This window comes from Simochromis diagramma, unplaced genomic scaffold, assembly GCF_900408965.1.
Source record: "Simochromis diagramma unplaced genomic scaffold, fSimDia1.1 OVJJ01000361.1, whole genome shotgun sequence".
NCBI lineage: Eukaryota > Metazoa > Chordata > Actinopteri > Cichliformes > Cichlidae > Simochromis > Simochromis diagramma.
The window spans coordinates 3,469,105-3,489,505 of NW_024386860.1; the positions used below are offsets into that span (position 1 = coordinate 3,469,105).

General features: G+C 40.5%; 2 protein-coding genes across 2 annotated transcripts; both read left to right on the plus strand.

Annotated features, from left to right (window-relative positions):
• Window positions 1-1,736: 1,736 nt before the first annotated feature.
• LOC120732279 (26S proteasome non-ATPase regulatory subunit 4-like) lies at window positions 1,737-7,463 on the plus strand. Its single transcript, XM_040029754.1, has 10 exons — window positions 1,737-1,865; window positions 2,748-2,888; window positions 2,973-3,087; window positions 4,257-4,343; window positions 4,879-4,947; window positions 5,059-5,274; window positions 6,075-6,183; window positions 6,289-6,426; window positions 6,864-6,919; window positions 7,021-7,463. The coding sequence occupies exons 1-10, from the start codon at window positions 1,840-1,842 to the stop codon at window positions 7,189-7,191; spliced, it is 1,128 nt and encodes a 375-aa protein (XP_039885688.1). The 5' UTR covers window positions 1,737-1,839; the 3' UTR covers window positions 7,192-7,463.
• Window positions 7,464-7,595: 132 nt separating this feature from the next.
• On the plus strand, window positions 7,596-20,400 carry znf687a (zinc finger protein 687a). Its single transcript, XM_040029745.1, has 11 exons — window positions 7,596-8,504; window positions 11,377-13,331; window positions 14,615-14,870; window positions 14,968-15,131; window positions 15,242-15,426; window positions 15,523-15,699; window positions 15,786-15,948; window positions 16,057-16,281; window positions 17,046-17,158; window positions 18,240-18,342; window positions 18,422-20,400. Exons 2-11 carry the CDS (start codon window positions 11,382-11,384, stop codon window positions 19,052-19,054), a joined length of 3,969 nt encoding a protein of 1,322 aa, XP_039885679.1. The 5' UTR covers window positions 7,596-8,504; window positions 11,377-11,381; the 3' UTR covers window positions 19,055-20,400.
• The last annotated feature ends 1 nt before the right edge of the window (window position 20,401 follows it).

A 20,401-nucleotide genomic window follows, 5' to 3' on the forward strand; every position in this document is an offset into this window, starting at 1 on the left:
ATGATTTTCTCCATGCTTTTTTCTACATGAATGTGTTATACGGCTCTTGAGCCACCGTTGCTGGTTGTCCTATATGCTTCGATTACTATATTTTTACTGTGTACAAAATGTGTATATGTACATATGAGTCACGGAAATGCCTTCTCATGCGATATGTGCTGCCTGTCCCTCCGGCCATGTTTCAGTTATGTGGTGGTGGTGGTGATGTTTTCATGTCTGATTTTAAATGAATAAACACATTTTGTAAGTCTTCATTTTGGTTGGTTGTTGTTGTTTTTAAATCTGAGCATCGCAGTGAATGCTGCAGTTACTAAAATTGATTTCTTGTTTTGCACCCTATTATATCACTTCCTGCATGAAAATATGCACTTTGGTTTCATACTGAGCTGGAAAGGATTAACTTTACTTTTTCCACTTTTTGCCATGTTACAGTTTATCCCAAAATGGTTTGTGAAGGGAAGATTTAATCTGTTTTTGGGAATTCATATGACTGAAAGTCTTACTGGTGTCACACTGCCCACTGATGGGGTGTGAGATGCTCCTTGAGTGGATCCTGATGGTAGGTGAATCTCATTAAAATTAGCTTGCCATCCATCCTCAGGTGAAATAACCTGCTGTCAGAGCTCCAGGTGATGCTTACAGACACTGGCTTTATCTTTCCAGTTTGCACCTGGATGATGTCGACTGGCTTAATGTTAAAGACCAAAAGTTCATTTATTGTTTTGCTCCAAATTGGGCCAAGAGTACATTGTTCCTGGTAATATCAGTGAGGGATCTAAACAGATGTTCCAGATGCTAGAAACTGGGACAAACTGTTCTTGAAACACTGAAATGAACAAACTTTGTTTGCACTGTCTGATCAGTTACCGCAGACAGGAACTCAGAGAATTGCAGCTGTTTTTAGATGTAAGGACTTTCACATGACCTGTGTTGGTCTTTTTTAGGAAGACCAAAACTTTCCCTTAGAGATCTGCACAAGTGGAAGATGAAATAAGTCACAGTGTGTGTGTGTGTGTGTAGCATGTTGCAGACATTAAGAGTACAGTTATTTTCACCTAAAGGTTGAACCGTTTAGTATCAGTGAAGATAGTGAGTTCTTTTGATAACATTTCATGGTCATTTAGTCACTGTCAGGTGAATAATGTCAAGGTTTCGAGCTTCTCTGTAAAAAAAAAAAAAAAAACTTAGAAATGCATATCTCATACCTTGCATCCCAGTTGTGAAATCCTCTGCCTCTGGATGATTTGGCCCCCACTTTAGGATGTTTAACCCACTTTTATTTGCAAGGCCAACATCGGTTGACCTGCTTTCTTTCCACTGGACTGTGGACGGTTTCTTTTTCTTTTTTTAAACTGGAAATATGAACTAATGGGGGCTTTGATGTGTGAGTGTGTGTATGAATTTTTTCCTATTACATATTAAATGCGATTACGAAAACCACAGCAAGCTGTTGCAGCATCTGCAATGAAATATGAACAATGTAAAGCCATTATTTCTTCTTACATCTTTTCTAAATTGTATGCAATGTAAAGATTTTAATTATTTCGGTATAATTTAACCTGTTTTCCTTTAGTTTATAACAGCTTATAACAGTCAGGCATTCCAGCTCACTGTACCAGCAATTGAAATTGAAATTTTGAGATAATAATTTCTTTCTGACTGGCAATTTTATGTATTTATTTTTCAGAATCGAAAACAAGCTCCAATACGCTATGGAATCCGTAGATTGTACACAGCAAGAAATATAAAATTTAAAGATTTAGCTTTATCGGAGAAATTTCGATTTAACTTCATTACCCACAAAGCATCACGATGACGTAGTAAACGGCAGACGCCAAGATGGTGCTTGAAAGCACTATGGTCTGGTAAGGAATTTGAATTATGTTGAAAATGAACACTTTTGAGTGCTAGCTTTGTTTAAATGAACCCGTGACATGAAAGGCTGAGTGTGTTTCATTTTGGCGCTGTTTATATAAATTATTTTGGACGTGTTTTTCTCGCTTTGTTTAGGAAATAATGAACTCCGTCTATTCCCTGAGTCACTCCACAGCCTAACGTTAGCCAGCAGCTCAAAGCAATCATCGTTAGCTGAACAGCAGCTCTTTAATCAGGACCTGGTCATGCTACTGCTTGTATATTTGTAGTTTAATTCATATCGTTTCTACCCAACTTGAATTTAATCTAGCTGTAATTTTTAGGTTGCTTCTGGCGGTAGATTAAAAGCAGTTTGATACGTTAGCATTAGCCCGCTAACAAATCAAAAGGCTACTGTCAATATGAAAACATACATTTCACCAACGCAGTAAACAAAGATGAATGCTATCGCTTGCCTTAAATTAGACCTATATCTATCTTTTAACGTAACATAACTCATCCTTTGAGACAATAAAAGGCTTTCAAACATTGTTATTAAAACATTGTATTTATTTCTATATGAAGTCTGTAAAATCCTATTTTTACAAAGCCCAAATTGTAAACATTTATATAGTAGCTACTATGTTCAATAATCTGCCTAAAAATTTTGTTTTTATTTTTTCAAGGCATTTTTTTTTTAAAAGAATTTGAGTGGTTTTAGATTCGTTTATTTGCATAATCAACCTTTAAATGCCAATTTTGAGTAGGAAAAATCCTGATGATATTGTTTTTGGCCTCTTTTCACAAGCAATATTTATGTTATTTGACTTATATCATTCATTTACATTGAACAAGTGCTTTTATTTTAAATAATCTACTTTAAATTTCCTTAGTGTGGACAACAGTGAGTACATGCGAAATGGAGACTTTCTACCCACTCGGCTGCAGGCTCAGCAGGATGCTGTTAACATCGTATGTCACTCAAAGACTCGAAGCAACCCTGAAAACAACGTGGGCCTCATCTCCATGGCAAAGTAAGCAGCAATCCACTTCAGTATACTGAGGTTTAAGATGGGATAAAACCTATGATAACACAAGTGTTGTGATTCGCTCTGCAGCAACTGTGAGGTGCTGACCACGCTGACTCCGGATACGGGGAGGATACTGTCGAAGCTGCATGCTGTGCAGCCATGTGGAAACATTAGCTTCTGCACCGGTATCAGGGTGGCGCATGTGAGTTTGATTTTTATCATACAACAACTGCTATCTTGGTCTTATTGCTGGACACACAATAGACAAGTAGAAATGCTTGAATGCAGTGAAGTTTTAAGTTTGATTAAAAACTCTGGACTAATGGTGTTGTTGTTGCTCTCTGCAGCTTTAGTGAGGTCCTTTTAAATTAATGGATACAGTAGCAAATTTTGTTGTCTAAGCGAGGAGCTGCTGGGTTTGCAGAATTGCAGAATATTTTGAAGTAACGGTTCTTAAGCCCAGTTAGTGTAGTAAATATTAGACGAAACAGAGCCTAGTGTTTCAAAAAAAGGAGGAGGATGTGGCCATTGCAGAAGAAGTTGTGGGTTCGACAGTGCAGGAAAGGCTAAGTTGTACTCTGTTATTTAATTTGTACGAGCAAGAAAGCAATCAGGAAGAACGGACGTAAGGAGTGAGCTCGACTGCAGTACAAGAGCTTGACTGGAAAGGCTAAAAGTAACAAGAAGATTGTGAGAGAAGCAAAACAAACAAACTGGGGATTTGTGTTAATCTACGTCGTAGCTACGTCATAATGACAAACCCTCCTGAAACCCTGATGTGCAGCTCCCTAGAAATTCCAGCCCACACGCAATTATTGTGATTAGTCTGTTCAGCATTCTCGATTCCTCCTGTGCATTTATGGCTACTTTTGGTCACAGTCTTTGAACTTATTAGTGAGAGAATAACGATAATCGTCTCAATATAAGGAATAATAATCATAGCATCAGTATAAGTATCAGCAAAAACGTGGGCCACTTATTTAGGTTATGCCACAAACCTCACCTGACTCAGTGCCGAAGTCTGAATCCAGCATAAGTGTTACAGACTTGTGAAAAAGGGCAGCTTTCCACAGGTTTCCTTGAAATTCCATTTGATACTTTCAGTGTAGTTTGCAACTTGAAATTTAATAAAAGCAATTTTGGATATTTCAAAAGGTTTTTTTATGTGTTTGGTTGTTTTTACATTACATACATTTGGCTGTATCGCTAAAAGTTCATGCAGTTGTTATCAGTGGTACTGATTGTATTGATGTTGGTAAATGCTATTCTGCCATTTCTGTTTTTATGTTCACACACAGAAAATCACACAGATGCATTTTATTTTGTATGTGTTCGTTTCTCTTTTTTAATATTCTGTCTTTCTGTCTGTAGTTGGCGCTGAAGCACAGACAGGGCAAAAACCACAAGATGCGTATAATTGCGTTTGTTGGCAGCCCAGTGTGTGACAACGAAAAAGAAGTAAGCCAAACTCTTGTTATTAGTTATTATTATCTTATTAGGGTTCATGTATTGCTCAAAAAGTGTTGCTTTCCCCCACCTTGGTTAAGATAACCAGTGAGAAGACTTGCAGCTGTTTCAGACTAGCATCTGGATAGCAAATCAGTTTATTACAGTTAACTGAGTTTACTCTGAAATCACTAGTTGGACGGCAGTATCGTATCTTAAGGTTACGAAAGATGTGACAAACTTGACATCAAACATTACTATCTCACAGCATGCAGGCCACAATCTCAACGTTACAGCATCGGTTGAATTGTTTACAAAGGAAATGTACCTCACAGAGCGATTCTGTTGCTTTAAAGAACATAAAGTCTTCAAATCTTGGCCTGGGAGCTGAAGCTGCTTCAACAGTTTCTTTAGTATTGCTGTTTCCTTAAACAGACACCAGTTTGTTAGCTAAGTGGTCTCTGATGTCAATGTTGAACTTATAAATGTATGACGCGCCTGATAAATTAGCGTTTGTTTTAACTCAAGTGTTTCTCTCTTTTTGTAGTTGATCAAAATGGCAAAGCGTTTGAAGAAAGAAAAGGTCAATGTTGATGTCATTAACTTTGGAGAGGAGGTATTTTTATTTTTTTTAACCTTCTGAGCTTATAACCCACTCAAACATTTTTTTAGTGTATATATTGTCGTCAGAACCACATGCACCCTTTAACTTCTGCTCTGCCCGCAGGCGATGAACACAGAGAAGCTGACAGCCTTCATCAACACGCTGAATGGCAAAGAGGGAGCAGGTTCCCACCTGGTCACAGTACCCCCGGGTCCCAGTCTTGCCGATGCCCTGCTGTCCTCACCCATTCTGGCAGGAGAGGGTGGTGCCATGTTGGGTCTGGGTGCCAGTGACTTTGAGTTTGGAGTAGATCCCAGTGCAGACCCTGAGCTGGCTTTGGTGAGTGAACACAGGACATAATTTTTGTTTTTGTTTGTATAGTTTGTGCAGTTTAATATAGCCACAACTTTTTGTGACTACATTAAAAGTTCTTCAAATGATCTATTTTAGGCTACGTCCACACGTACACGGGTATTTTTGAAAACGGAGATTTTCCATTTTCGTTTTAAAAAATAATCCCGTCCACACGTAAAGGCAGAAATGAAGGAAAACGCTGCTAGGAACATGCCAAAGCAACAGGTGGCGATATATTCCTAACCATGCAGAAATGTTGGCCAAGCAGAAGTCTAGAAGCCTCGGTGGAAAAAAGTAAACAAAGCTGGAAGCAGAACTGAGTCGTATGTGTGGAGGGACAGTAGCTGTGTGTGTATATGTAAGCATTTAAACACTGCAGAGAGTACAATTAACAGTAATAGTATTGTAGAAATTCATTTCACCGAAACAATAACGTGGCGCACAGTGTGACGTCAAAAAAGGCGCACACCTTTGACGCTGCGTTTTCTCCGTTTTTCTCGTCCACACGTAAATGCAAAAACGGAGTTTTCAAAAATATCCACCCTGGCCGGAGTTTTTAAAAATCTCCGTTTTCAGTGACCGAAAACGCAGTTTATGTGTGGACGAAAGGTGCAAACGCATAGAAAAATCTGCGTTTTCAAAAATACCCGGGTACGTGTGGACGTAGCCTTAGTCTTTCTTCTTTATATTTTCTGCCTTTTCTTTGCTTTTTTCTGCACAGTTGTAAGACTCAACGTGTTTCATTAGGAAGTAATTTTTGTTTTGTCTCCTGCTCTTCTCAATAGGCTCTGCGTGTGTCCATGGAGGAGCAGAGACAGCGACAGGAGGATGAAGCTCGCAGAGCCGCTGTTGCATCAGCTGCTGAAGCTGGCATTTCCTCCCCAGCTGCAGATGGTGAGAAAACGTTGCATTCATAGATGCCCATTGCTGCCTGTTTTCCCTCAGTGACAAGTGATCTGAGTGTATACATGCAACATATTCTTTTTTTGTCTGCTTCAGAGTCTGAGGATGCCTTGCTGAAGATGTCTGTTCCACATACAGACTCAGCCACACCTGCCCTACCAGACTTTAGCCGCATGACAGAGGATGAGCAGATCGCCTATGCTCTGCAGATGTCCATGCAGGGAGCAGGAGCAGGTTTACCTACATTTTTTTTCTTCTTCTTTTACTACAGCCAGTCAGCAAATTATTATAGAGGGTTCATAACTTATAAGTGCTCTGTATATGTTACGTGCATAATTTGTATTAACTTGTATCTAGAGTTCACCTGTAAATTTGGGGTGAAAAAATGACTACAGCACTGGATTACTGTACCAAAATACCAAAATACCAAAATACCAGACTTGGCTTGTAGGTCATCAAGTCCCCAAAGAGTTTTAGTTAGATATTTATGAAGGTAGTGTTAATGTACAACTTGGGTATAACTTGAGCTAACTGGGGGGGAAAATTCAAATTTTAGACCTTTTTTTAAAAATTGTTTTTTCCTATTAAAAATTTCAGGTTAAAACAACTACAATTACTTCCAGTCCCCTTTTTATTATGCACAGACATCACTGCTTTCATTTGTTCTGCAGAGTTTGGTGCTGAGGACATGGATACAGGTGCTGACATCGACTCCAGTGAAGCTAAGGTGAATATAAGCAACTGTGGTTTGAAGTCAAAGTTTTCATCACACTAAAAACAAAAACCTTATATATTTATTTATTTATTTATTTAAAAACCTCTACTCAGGATGAAGAGGATTATGATGTTATGCAGGATCCGGAGTTCCTCCAGAGTGTTTTAGAAAACCTTCCTGGGGTCGACCCCAACAACGAGGCCATTCGTAATGCCATGGGCTCTCTAGCTTCCCAAACGGGCTCTAAACCCGATGCCAAGAAGGACGAGGAGAAAAAGAAATGAGCATAATGCACAGTGTTATAAATAAAGGATGAGAATTGCCCTGTGTGTGTCATTCACCATAGCGTCATTATTCTCCTCAGAACAGAAAACAGTTTGTTCACCTTTTGTTTATATAGCTGTGTAAACTCTAAACATTTGCCTTTTTTATGTACTCTTCTGATGTTAACCCTTCTGTGTTCAGGACTTGTGTTATCTTGATTTTTTGTTTGTAATGTAACTAAGTTACATGGTTACATGGACAGATTTCCTCAATAAATTTCCAGAATTCAAAAGTTTATTTACAGTTTTTAATTTCCTTGCACAAACTAGAAATAAATGTTGGCCTGATACTTGCATACACTTCCATTTAAAAATATAATTGAAATATTTATTTATTTATTGTACAACTTATTAGTACAGGTTGGATTCCCTTTTGCAGGAAACATTCCTCAGAGATTTTGGTCCATATCAAAATGATCACACAATTGCTGCAGACTTGTAAGCTTCACATCCATGATCTCAATTTCGCATCGGTGCATTGCCCTGCTGGAAGCAGTCGTCAGAATGGAAATGTTGGGGTCATAAAGAAGATATCCAGCTCATCAGACCAGGCAACGTTTTTGAATCTGTGCTTCAATTTTAGTGAACCTATATGAATTGAAGCCTCAGTTTTTTGCTCTTAGCGGACAGGAGTGGCGCCCAGTGTTGCTGCTGTTGCCCATCTGCTTTAACTTTTGGCATGTTCTGTCTTTAGAGGTACTCTTCTACATATCTTAGTTCTAAGGATTGATCATTTCTGGTGTTGTTGCTTTCCTACAATCCCAAAGAAGTCTGGGCACTCTGACATCAACAAGACATTTTCACTCAGAACAGCGGCCCACTGTGAACCCTATGATTGTGCGGTAAATCTTAGTAGGTCAGCAGTTTCTGAAATAACATTACATTTCTTCCCCAACCTGATGGTGGGGTCGAACTCCAGCGGGTCGTCTTGAACCTGTCTACGTGCTACATGCATTTAGCCGCTGCCATATGATTGGCTGATTCGATATTTACGATAACAATTACCTGAACAAGCACCTAATGGACTGATGATATTGTATGTTAAAATGCTGTGAATCACATCATAGTGTGTAAATAAGACGAAGTCGATAACCGAATTATTTTTTAGTTGTTTTCTTTTGTGGGAGATAAGATAGTAACGGTACGTGGAGATAACAGAGGGCACTTTCTGACGTCTGAGTTTTATTTGGTTCAGTAGCTCACCGTCGCATTTGATGACGCAAACACGTATGAGACCAAGTGCAAAGTGAGGAACCAACTTCGCTAACTTGCAGGTAACATAATTAAATTACAGTTCTCGTGTCCTCTTTAATGCTAGCACACTTAACACGCAGCGGATAAGATGGATTAGAGCCCGCATACCCGAGTGCTGCACTGCTCCAGTTATTTGGACTGCTTAAGGAGAGTTGGTGTGTTTTCATTAGGAAGGCCAGCTAGCAGGTAACTGCTAAAGTAGCTAGCTGTTAGCAGTAGCACACACTTGTTGCAAAACGACTGTGAAGTTTGACTTGATGGTGTGAGAATTGTGCAGTAGTTTCCGTGTTTTTCTTTTTTAAATGTGCTGTTCTGCACCGGTAGAGTCTCTCCTCTTGGAGTTTTGCTTTGACTAACCCCTTTTCACGCCAACTGTTTTCGATTTTAGTCAGCGTAAACCTGCAAGCTGTTATGGACAAAACAGAAGTTTGCATGTTTAAAGCAAGTAGAAATAGTATCCCAAATCTTTAACCTAAAGTTTAACGCTGTTTTGGATTTAATTGCTTCATACTTTTGAGATTCTGAAGTGAATACGTACAGTCAAACCATGCATTCATATAAATGTGTAATTTGGACATGGTGATATTGAGATATGTGAAGTACAGGTAAATGTTTATACGCTTTTTATTGTCTAGAAGAGCAGATAATTCATTCATTAAAAATTGCAATCAAACTTTGGTCAATACTTTAAGCGCATACACTTCGACCACTTCATTAGGTACATCCGTTCTACTGCTCTTTTATGCAAATAGCCATCTAGCCTCTCACGTGACAGCACTCAGCACATAGAGGCACGCGGACATGTTCAGTACGACCTGCTGAAAATCAAACTGAGCATCAGAATGAATTGATTTAATAAGTGACCTAGCATGTAGCGTGGTTGATGGTGTTAGACAGCATGCTCTGAGTATTTTAGATGATCTGATTTGCTAGGATTTTTCCACGCAACCATCTCTAGGGTTTACAGAGAATGTTCCAGAAAAGAGAACATAATCAGTGAGCAGCAGTTCTCTGCGTGAAAATGTCTTGTTGATGTCAGAGGAGAATGGCCAGACTGCTTTGAGCTGATAGGTAGGACACACAGTAACCAAAAATAACTGGTTAATACAACGAAGGTATTAGAGGTGGGAATCACCATACATCCCACGATACGATATTATCACAATACTTAACGCACGATATGATATTATTGCAATTTTTAAAAATATTTTGCGATATTCAGATTCTGTACATAAAGGTAAACTTTATCAATATTCATTTTATCTAATATCAAAGTCTGCACTCAGTCTTTCTCTCATTTCAGTCAGTTTTATTGTTGACAAACTGAACGGTTTGTATTACAGTCTAGTCCAACTTAACTGAATGCAACCATCTGGTACAATTATAGCTATTCTGAACTATGCAATTTATGAAAACTATGCAGCCCATTCAGCAACTGAAGAATTTGAAAGTAAATTAAAACAAAATATAATTTTACATAAAATAAAAAAGTTTTAAACTTAATTAAAATAAAACATGTCTTAAATTAAAATAAGTAAACTGTCATGTTTATTGCTGCCAAAAAAAGTTAAACACATTTGGACAGTGAAGGAATGTCAGGGTTCTTGCTCAGAAAAAGGATCAACATGCTCTGAAGTCAGAGCACAAAAACCTTTTTTGTAACAAAATATCGATTTCTGCTGTCCCTGTATCGATACATTATTAGCAAACAAAATATCACGATACTACACAGTATCGATTTTTTTCCCCCCCACCCCTAGAAGGTATGCGGAAGAGCATCTCTGAGTGCACAACAAACTGAACCTTGAAGCAGGTAGGCTACAGCAGCAGAAGACCACTCTGAGTGCTACTCTGTCGGCTAAGAAAAGGAAACTGAGGCTAAAATCGACCACCAAAAATGGACAACACCTTAGAAAAATGCTGTCTGCGTCAATATTTAGTTGGTTAGGTCAGAATTTGAGCTAAACAACATGAAAGCATGGATCCATCCTGTCCTGTATCAGCAATTCAAGCTATTGGTAGTGGTTTAACGTTATGGGGGATTTTTTTTTTTTATGCCCATCTGTTGATGGCTGCCTCCAGTAGGACAACCACTCAGATCATCTCAAACTGGTTATTGAGCAGGATGGGGAGTTCACTGTGCTCAAGTGACCTCCACAGCCAATCTCAATCTAATAAAGCAACTTTGGGATGTGGTGGAACAGGAGATTCACATCATGGATGTGCAGCTGACTAATCTGCAGCAACTGTGCAGATTTCTTTTCTTTTCTTTTTTTTACTTTACTGGGGGTAACTGGTGAAACAAATATTACATATGGGATTTTTCTGGTGGCAGTGCATTTGGTGGCTGAGATTTAAAAACAATAAAAATTCCAGAGAGTATTACACATAATCTGTAGCTTTTACAAGGACATTATACAACCAACACAAAGACCTTAGAGGCATCGAAGCACTGCCAGCAACCAATTTCCTGTTTTTCTCCTTTTTTGGTAAAGAATTCTGCGTAAATTGTTCAAAAAGGGTACAGAAAATAAAGAAACCTTCAGTATTAAAAAAACAAACAAGCTGTATTATTTTTTTCAGCTGAATGCTACGTTTAAATGCTTTGAACTTTCATTTTACCAGCATTAAAGTTACAGTTTAATGTGGATTAGGGGTATATGTGGAATCTAACAAACACTTAGGGATTCTCTTCTGATTAGTAAATATAGAACATGTAGTTTATTGGAATTTTATAAGGAGCAGCTTTATCAGTGTATATTAATATTGTATATTAATATATATTTATCTTCATAAATGTGTAACCTTTGTAGTTTATCTGTGTCAGCTTGTCCTGACTAAATTAATCAGTTGTTCCAACTCATTTGTTGCTTTAATTGGTTTTGCTTGCAGTGGCAATGGGGGATATGAAGACCCCAGACTTTGATGATTTGCTGGCAGCGTTTGACATTCCTGACATTGACGCCAAAGAGGCCATTCAGTCCAGTCCAGACGAGGAACGGGATGAGGCCCGGACTAACGTGCATGGGAGAGAGAGTGGATCTCCTTCAAGGTTTGCCGACCCTCCTGCCCCTCAAAGCGAGCCTCCTGTGGTCAGTGTTATTGTTAAGAACACAGTGAGGTCAGAGTCTTTTGAAGAGGAAGAGAAGTCTGCCAGGGATAAAACAGACAATCCTTCAAGCAGTGCCTTAGCCTCTCCTGTGCACGTTAAGTTGGATGACATCACTTCACAGCTTTGTCCCAGACTCCCCTCTGAGTCTGCTGTGGAGGGTGAGACGACTAACGGCTTTGAGGAATCTCCCTCCAGCCGGCAGGGACAGTCTAGCACAGAAGCATGGCACCAGGCTTCACCTCTGAGGTCCACACTGAGTGAAAGTGACAGTGAAACCGATAAAAGGCCTGAGCCTGGATCTTCCCAGCATGCGGTTGATGTTATGAACAGTTTAAGGCCCCTTCTCCACCTCAAGTCGCCAACCACTGGTGTTCCCACCCCATTATCTCCTCCTTCCCCAGCCTCTGTCAGTGATCACCTTTCTCCTCACTCCCCTCAGCAGGATGAAACCTGTCTCAGAGATAATACACTATCATCACCGTCACTACAAAAGGACAGCATGGAAACTGGAATTAAGCATGTTATGCACACAGATGAAGATGACTCAGAACCAGAGCTGGTGATCCAGGAGAGCCCAGAATCTGTAATGGCCCCACCTCCTAAGTTTAAATACAGAGCAAAATTACCACCTACTTTTCTTGGGTCTCCTGAAACGAGACCTTCTGATCCTCCTAAGCTCACTTTTTCCAGAAAACCAAAACCCCAACACGAGGAGGATGGGCTGCCTACCACACCAAGCTCTCCACCCTCACCTCAAAGTTCCCAGGACCGCCTCCCACATGTTAGCACCAGCTCTGCATCAGTCCAAGAGGAGAAATACCCAGAACATGTGATTGATGAGAGGGAGTCGCCTGAGAGCCCACCACCCAGTGAGACAGGGTTTTTACTCCAAAATAGAAGCAGCAGCCCTGATCCCGGCTCAACAGCAGCTCTAACTACAAACCATGACGAATTCCACCATCAGGAGGAGCACATGGAGAGTGAGGACTGTCAGCAAGACAAGCCGGGTAACAGTGAAGGAATGGGTGAAAAGGTGGATGGAGATGGGGAAAATTTAGACACGGAGAAGTGTGATGCTGACACTGAGGATGCTGCAAGCGCCACAGAGACGGTTTCACCTCCACTGCGACCACTCAAAGTTAAAATCAAAATGCCCACAGGCAGCATCACAAGGACTGTCACTGGTGTGGCGCCTAAAAGAAGCGGAAGAGCCACCAGTAAGGGTGTGACTGCTCCAAAACCATCACCACAGCGTCATAACACAAGAGCCAAAAGGGAGTTACCGCAAGAAAGTCAGCTGACTGCAGTGGAGATGCTACAGGATGCCTGCGCTGCCACACTAGAAGGTGCGAGTACAGTTAGAGAGAAAACCCCCGCTGACGCCAGGCCAAAAGTTTCCCCCACAGCAGTGAACATCACAAAAACTGCAGCTCTGCCCTCTATTACTACCTCCTCCTCCAGAGTCAGTGCGAGTACAGGCAACCTGCGCACCCTGGGCCAAAAAACTCTCAACAGTGGGGTGACACTACCTGCTTCTTTACCTCTGCTGCCCCCTCAAAGCAGCAGCAGGCCAGCATCTATAGTCAACAGCACTGGGGCCATCATATCAAAGAGCCAGACCAACTTAGTGGAAGCCTTCAACAAAATCCTGAATAACAAGAACCTGCTGCCCAGTTATAAACCAAATCTGAGCGCCCCTCTTCCTGCAGAGTGGGGCATTTCTCTACCTGCGCAGGTAAGCTCTCTTAGAAATTAAGGAATTAGTTGGTCAGCAGCTAAATGAAGCATTTGATATTTTTGTAAATCATTCGAGGTCAATAAGCTAAGTCTAAAAGCGGAACTCAGTTCTGCACAGTATTAATTTGATCTCTTTTATAAACAGCTACTGGTAAGAGTAGATGTTACAATTAAGCAATGAAAGTGTCAAAAAAGTGGAAATTCAACATTCCCAGAAACAACTGAAATTTTGCAAAAACATGAACATTTTATTCACAAAGTAGTAATGCTGTTTGCTTGTAGTTGAATCACTACATCTGCAGTTTTTCAGCTTCTTTTTCTTGTTCAAGCCCAAAACAGATTAGATTTTTCTCATTGAAGTGCATTAAAGTCAGATTAAATGTCTGAGGTGGAAATGCAAACAACAACAACAGAGAGGTGATTGTCATTGATAGAGGATCTGGAGTTAAATGTCGTCACTGACTGTTCACATATGAGAGTAGATCTTCTGAGGATGTGGAAAGTTCTTCTCCGTGAGGGAAGACTAAAAATCCAGCAGGGACATTGACCTAGAGTGCTCTGCCAGCAGTTAATCAGAAGTGTAGCAAACTCTTATTCAGTGGTTTTACCCTGAAGAAGTTACCAACTTTAGTTACTAATCAGCAACATGGTTAATTTTTGTCACTCACTTACACAACACCACCTGGTGTATAACATGGTGAGAGAATACCAGTTTCACTTCTTTACAGTTTTGTCAGAATTCAAAAAGCTGGTCTTGAATGTTCCCTAGATGTGTAAAACTTGATGCTTGTCACGTCTGGTTTCAATACAAAAACAAGGCAGCTAAATGCTAAAGTTCAGGCTTGAAAACAAGACTTCACAAAGCAACGGGTGACATCACAGTGACTATATCCATCATTTATATACAGTCTATAGCGCTAAGCAATTAGATTAAATTAAGAAAATCATGATTGTTTCACCGTTCAATCACAGACTGCTAATCAAGGGTTGAAAGTAGTTATTTTAGTCATGTTATGTAAAGAGGCACGTTATCAGGTTAACACAGCTGAAAATGAAGATAAGCTTGATTAAAGCAGGAATCCTGACATTAGGAGCGTGTTTATATAAAAAAAAAAGAAAAAAAGGACAGAAAATGTGGGCAGTATATCTCGCAATGGATTATTTTTCATACTCTGACATGTAATGCAAAGTGAGTATTTTTTCATTAGAACAAAGATGTAGCATTGTTTAATATTATAGCTCTATGTCAGTTTGAGAAAGAGGATGTTTGATCCCCTGCAGGGTTACCGGTGTCTGGAGTGCGGTGACGCCTTTGCCCTGGAGCAGAGTTTAGCACAGCACTACGACCGGCGCTCGCTCAGAATCGAGGTGACCTGCAATCACTGCGCCAAACGGCTGGCCTTCTTCAACAAGTGTAGCTTGCTGTTACACGCCAGAGAGCACAAGGACAGAGGCCTGATCATGCAGTGTTCACACTTGGTCATGAAACCAGTGCCTGTGGATCAGATGATCAGCCAGCAGGAACCAACAGCAGCTGGTATGGGAATGTTTTTCTTTTTTGTCTCCACTCCACTGTTTTGATTTTTGGATGTGCTTTAACTGCCTCTTCCATCCTTTCAACACCATGCTTTTAGGCCAGACCAACCCAAAGGCAGCACCCCAGGCACATCAAGCAGTAGCTAAGAAAGCAGAAGCAGTGCAGTACACAGGTAACAAATGTCCTGAGTGTCAGGCTCAGTTCTGCAGCAAAGAAGAGGTAGCCGAACATTTCCAGGAAATCAAGCCAGCACAGAGCACCGTAAGTCTTCATCGTGTATGGAAGAGGGTCAAGTAATTGAATTTAAATTCTCTGACTTGCTAAATGGACTCAAACTTAATTCTTTCCTTTTTGGCTTCTCCTGTTTCCAGTCGTGCTCCGAGTGCTCGCCTCCCATGCTGCTACCCAACAGCTGCAGTGCAGCAGCTCATCAGCGCATCCATCAAGGCTCCTCTCCACATGTGTGTCCAGAGTGTGGGGGCACAGCCAAGCAGGCACAGTTCAGAACACATGTGGACGAGACCTGCTTGCACTTTTCCCGCCGTATTGGCTACAGGTGTGACGTCTCCCCATGTGATTGGTTTATTAAAGCACTGCTACACCAGTCATGATTCCACTCTGCTGATTTTTTTTTAACTTTTCTCTTCTCCAGATGTTCTAGCTGCCTGGTGGTGTTTGGAGGTCTGAACTCGGTGAAGTCTCACATCCAGCAGGCTCACTGCGACATGTTCCATAAGTGTCCCAGCTGCCCCATGGCTTTCAAATCTGCCCCCAGCATTCAGAACCACATCACTGCCCAGCATCCGGGGCTCCCTGAAGGACAGCCAATGTATGTGCAGCACACAGTCTGAGTGTTCACGCTCGGATTTATTGCATCACTTTCTGTTTCTTTACCCCGAATTTCTTCCTTCACAGGCTGATCTATAAGTGTGTCATGTGTGACACAGTGTTTACCCACAAACCCCTGTTGCATGCCCACTTTGACACTCATTTAACCAATCAAAAGGTCCACGTGTTTAAATGCCCCGCGTGCACCAAGCTGTTTTCTCAGAGGAACTCACTGCTGGACCATTTCAAGGTATAACTGTTACAGTTGAGGTAGTGCTAAAATCTTGTCCTCTACTTACTCATTTTAAAAAAAAAAAAAAAACTTTTTAAAATTAAACTTTATTCTTGTTTCCATCAGACCCACAAGACTCCCAAATCAAAAGGAGAGCTACCTTTGCTTCCAGGTGGTGCTTCTCTGAAATTAGAGAGCTCTGATGGAGATGAATGGATGCGTAAAGACAAAGAAGAGAAGGTGAAGCCAGAAAAGATGAAGACCCCTTCAGGGTGGAGGTGTTCATCTTGTAACACGCGCTACACGGACCGGGAGGACTATATTACCCATATGGGTGAACTGCACGGCAAGGTTTGGAAGCCTCAAAAATCACAGCACCGTGTGCTGATAAATGTGCAGATGAGTTCATTTATAATCACATCTGAAATGGTTACAGATTCAACATCAGTTAAGCATTTATAAGTTGTTGTTAGCTTTGTGGTGCAGTGGTTACCGCTGTTGCCTCACAGCAGGAAGGTTGTGGCTTGAAAGCTGCTGGGGGACTGAGGGTGTGGGTGCTATGCTTTCCTCCAGCAGTTCAAAGATATGTATGTTAGGTTAATCTAAACTGGCCATAAGTGTGAACGTGAGAGTGTGTCTGTACCCCTAATTTGTTTATCCACACTCCTGGATACAAAGTACTGATTCATACATGAGCACATTATTTTGACAGTTTTTGGTCTTACGTATGTACTTGATTGACATAATAAAACCTTTCAGCTTTTCATGTATTTTCAAACTGGGTTTTTGGAGACCTTGAACCTTTCTGTGTTGACTGTCACATCTATTTTATCTATAGCACATTTAAACAATAGAAGCTGATCCAGGGGTTTTTCACAGTTCATTTTTTTGGAAAGGAAGAAAAAAAACATAATTAACACAGTTCAGTGGGATACATACTGAACCAGCGTTGACATTAATACGATTGATATTTGAATCGATCAGCACGCCTCTGTGCATGGCCATTACTCATTTATTTAAAACATTTCTGCATTCTCTCTGTTTCTGCACCCCTGGCTGTGAATCACTGGTTTAAAATGTCTGATTTAATCAAATCCTTTAATCTTTTTGTGTAGATTTTGAAGAAGTTTCCCTGCAACAAATGTGAGAGCTCCTTCACAACCACCTCCAGTCTGAGGCGTCACATCAGAGATAAGCACAAAGCCATGAACCGCAGCTTTCGTTGCCAGTGAGTAACTTCCCCACCCAACCTCTACTTACAGGGAATTTTTTCTTTTGTGTTAAATGTACATTATAGGTATGGAAAACCCTGCTGTTCAGTACCAGTGAATCCTATGCATTTCTGGTTATTTTTTTGACCACAGCTTTTGAATTTATTAGTGAAAGAATAACAATCATCACCTCAGTATAAGGAATAATAATCACAACCTCAAAATAAGGACTCACAGATATCAGAAAATTTGTTTGCCATAGCCTTCCTATTTTGTTTGTACTCGCTCTGCATGTTAGACTGGGAACAACCAACAACTTTTACCCCACAACGTTTTCTTTCTTTCTTTTTTTTTCTGAAGGATTAACTAGCATTTTATTGATTTCTATTGTGGTGCACATCAAACACACCCCCACTAGCTGGTAACAGTGTTGGTTATGTTGTAGGCTTTATAAAGATTCACCATAGCCATTACTCCCTAATGTGGGATTTCTATACTTATATAATGTCCACTGTAGGTTCATCTTAACTGTAAACTCTACACTGCTTAATGTTTAATTTATGGTACCGCAGTTGTGTCCATTAGTGTACGTATTTGCAAAGGCAAGTGTGCATCCCCGCAGACTCCCAAATTCCCAACTGCATCCTGCTTGATGTGAATAAGGCTGACTTGTTGAAGTAGGCTGCAATGGGGAAGGAAGCAGGTGAACAGCAGAGTTCACCAGGAATTGGATAAGCATGAACAGACTCATTTTAAATAATGTTGCCATTGTACTTTTTCCAGATGTTGAATCTAAAGGTGGTATGTGTATGAAGCAATGTGAGACTTCACTGATTTCATGTGGTGACACAAAAATTGTTGAGCAGAAGGTTTAATTGTTCCACAATTATGAAAGCTTACAAGCCTGTAAGCTTTCATGTTTTTGGGCACCTCCATATACTTTTGTCAGACCCTGGTCCCCAGTGCAAGGTTTGGGAAGCTCGTTGTAAACTCCCGAATACTAACTTTAAAAACTCTTAAATGTATGAAGTCATAACAGAGGACAGTTATGACTGTAATTTGGTGTGTGTGTGTGTGTGTGTGTGCGCGCGCGCGCAGGTTTTGCACTGAAGGTAAGAAAACCTTCAGCAGCAGAACGATGTTGGAGAGGCACCTTCAGCTGAGGCACAGCACAGAAACTGCAAGCCAGAAAACCACAATGGTAAGCCAGCAGTAATCCGATCACACAAGAAGTCAAACAGTAAGTATTTTTTACTAAAGTTTGTATCTTGATATCTCAGAGTGGTGAAGATGAAGCTGACAGTTCATCGGAACAGGACAGCAGTTTGGGGGCTCGCAAGAGACGGAGAGGAGCCGTGAAGGTGGAGCAGAATGAAGAGTCCACAGACAGAGTTAGTCCGGGGAAGAAGCTACGGTCCTCTTCCTCCTCAGCTCTCGCTCCGTCCTCTCTTCCCGAGTCTGGGTTTCGGTGTGCCGTCTGCGGCTTCACCTCAGAGGAGCAGGTGGCGTTCCTGGAGCACATCAGCCAGCACAGGCGCGGAGGCACGGACGACGGTGGCCTGCAGTGTCTCCAGTGTGGCGCCTGCTTCGCATCCACCTTCTCACTGTCACGCCATCGCTTCATCACCCACAAAGTGAGAGATGTGGTCAATGACAACCAACAAACACCCAGTGTGCACCTGTCACCCTCCGTTGGAAATAGTAGGCACCACGAGGAAAAGAGTTCTCTGAATGGCTCTGCACCAGCATCACCCTCCACTCAGCCCTCCACAGGAGAGGAGAAAGAGGAGGAGGGAGCACTGGCCTGTAAGGTGTGTGGTAAACACTTTGACAAGGTCACAGATCTGAATACACACTTCAGAACTCACGGTATGGCTTTTATCAATGCGAGGAACGCAGGAAAAACGATCTGAGATGGCAAACATGAAGAATATGTCATGATTAAGAGTACTCACAAGTGCCTTTCTGTTATCGAGTACCGGTTAAAGTGTGAGTTCTGCTCTGATTTTACCAAAGATTACCAATATAGTCTGAAAACGTGAAATGTTCAGATGCGATTCTCATTGTTCCAGATGAGCTTTTGTGACACTCAGGATCTAATGCTGTGCTTCTGTGTTTAGTTAATGTAATGAAATTAGAGTTTAGTCTGTTTCCCTCACAATCATGTGCCTGCAGAGGCCGGTGAACACTGTTCTAACCGTGCTGTGATAACGATGGCTGTTTAATGAATATGCTTTTTTTTTATTTCAACACTTTCCTCCTACTTTGGAGGTTTTTCTTCTTCTGTAAAATCTTTTTTTTTCCTTTATAATGCTTTTTTTTGTGTGTGTTTTTGTTTTGTTTTTTGTTTTTTTTAGCAAATTGTTGCAGTGATTTTGATGCGTTTCTTTGAATTTATTGCCAGTCATTTTTCAAAGCATGCTGTCTCTTTCAGTTCATTCCCAGCTTAAACTGCAGCCGCTGGCTTCTCTACATTTTAGTTTCAATTTACAGATACTTAAATTTCGCTTTTCTTGACTATTTTCACTGACTATTTCTGCACTGAGCTGAAATGGAAAAGTACACGTTTGTACTTTTAGAAGATTCCCCCTGAATTTTGCTTTGAGTCACACTGCTGAAAGTTTTTCATTAGCTTTCGCTTAACTTTGCAATATATGCTTGCATATAGTGGAATCATGGTGGTGTCATCACTGAATGAAAGCAGCAATAATTAAAGCCACCAATATTTTACTGCATATGTGCAATAAAGCATTGGTGCTTTGGGATTAGTTTTGAAAAAAAAAACTTACTTAACTTAAAATAATGTACACTTAAAGGCCACATATTACCGTTATTGATATTAACCTTGAAGTCTTTACACATTTAATGCATATTGCACTGAAATAAATGCGGACCAAAAATTTCTGGAAATTTTTCTAAGAACTTTTGACTATGCTTTGGAAAATGTTAAGCAATAATCTGACTTGCAGACACACTATTTGTAGGAATGCAACTTTCTGATGCATTGAAATCAACGTTTAATTCCTTATAAATTGAATGTATTTATATCAGATTGAGTAATTTATTCAGTGAGCAAGAGGTGGAAAGTGAAATTGTTATTTTTTTTTTTGTTTTGTTTTTTTTTTTTTGGTATGCGGGCCATATGTTTACCTAAATCTTGCTTTATGGAATTACTGTAAATGGAAGATTGTTATATATGCATTTTGTCTAAAGTCCTTGGAACTGCTAAAAGATTAAAACTATTGTTCCCCATAACCGAC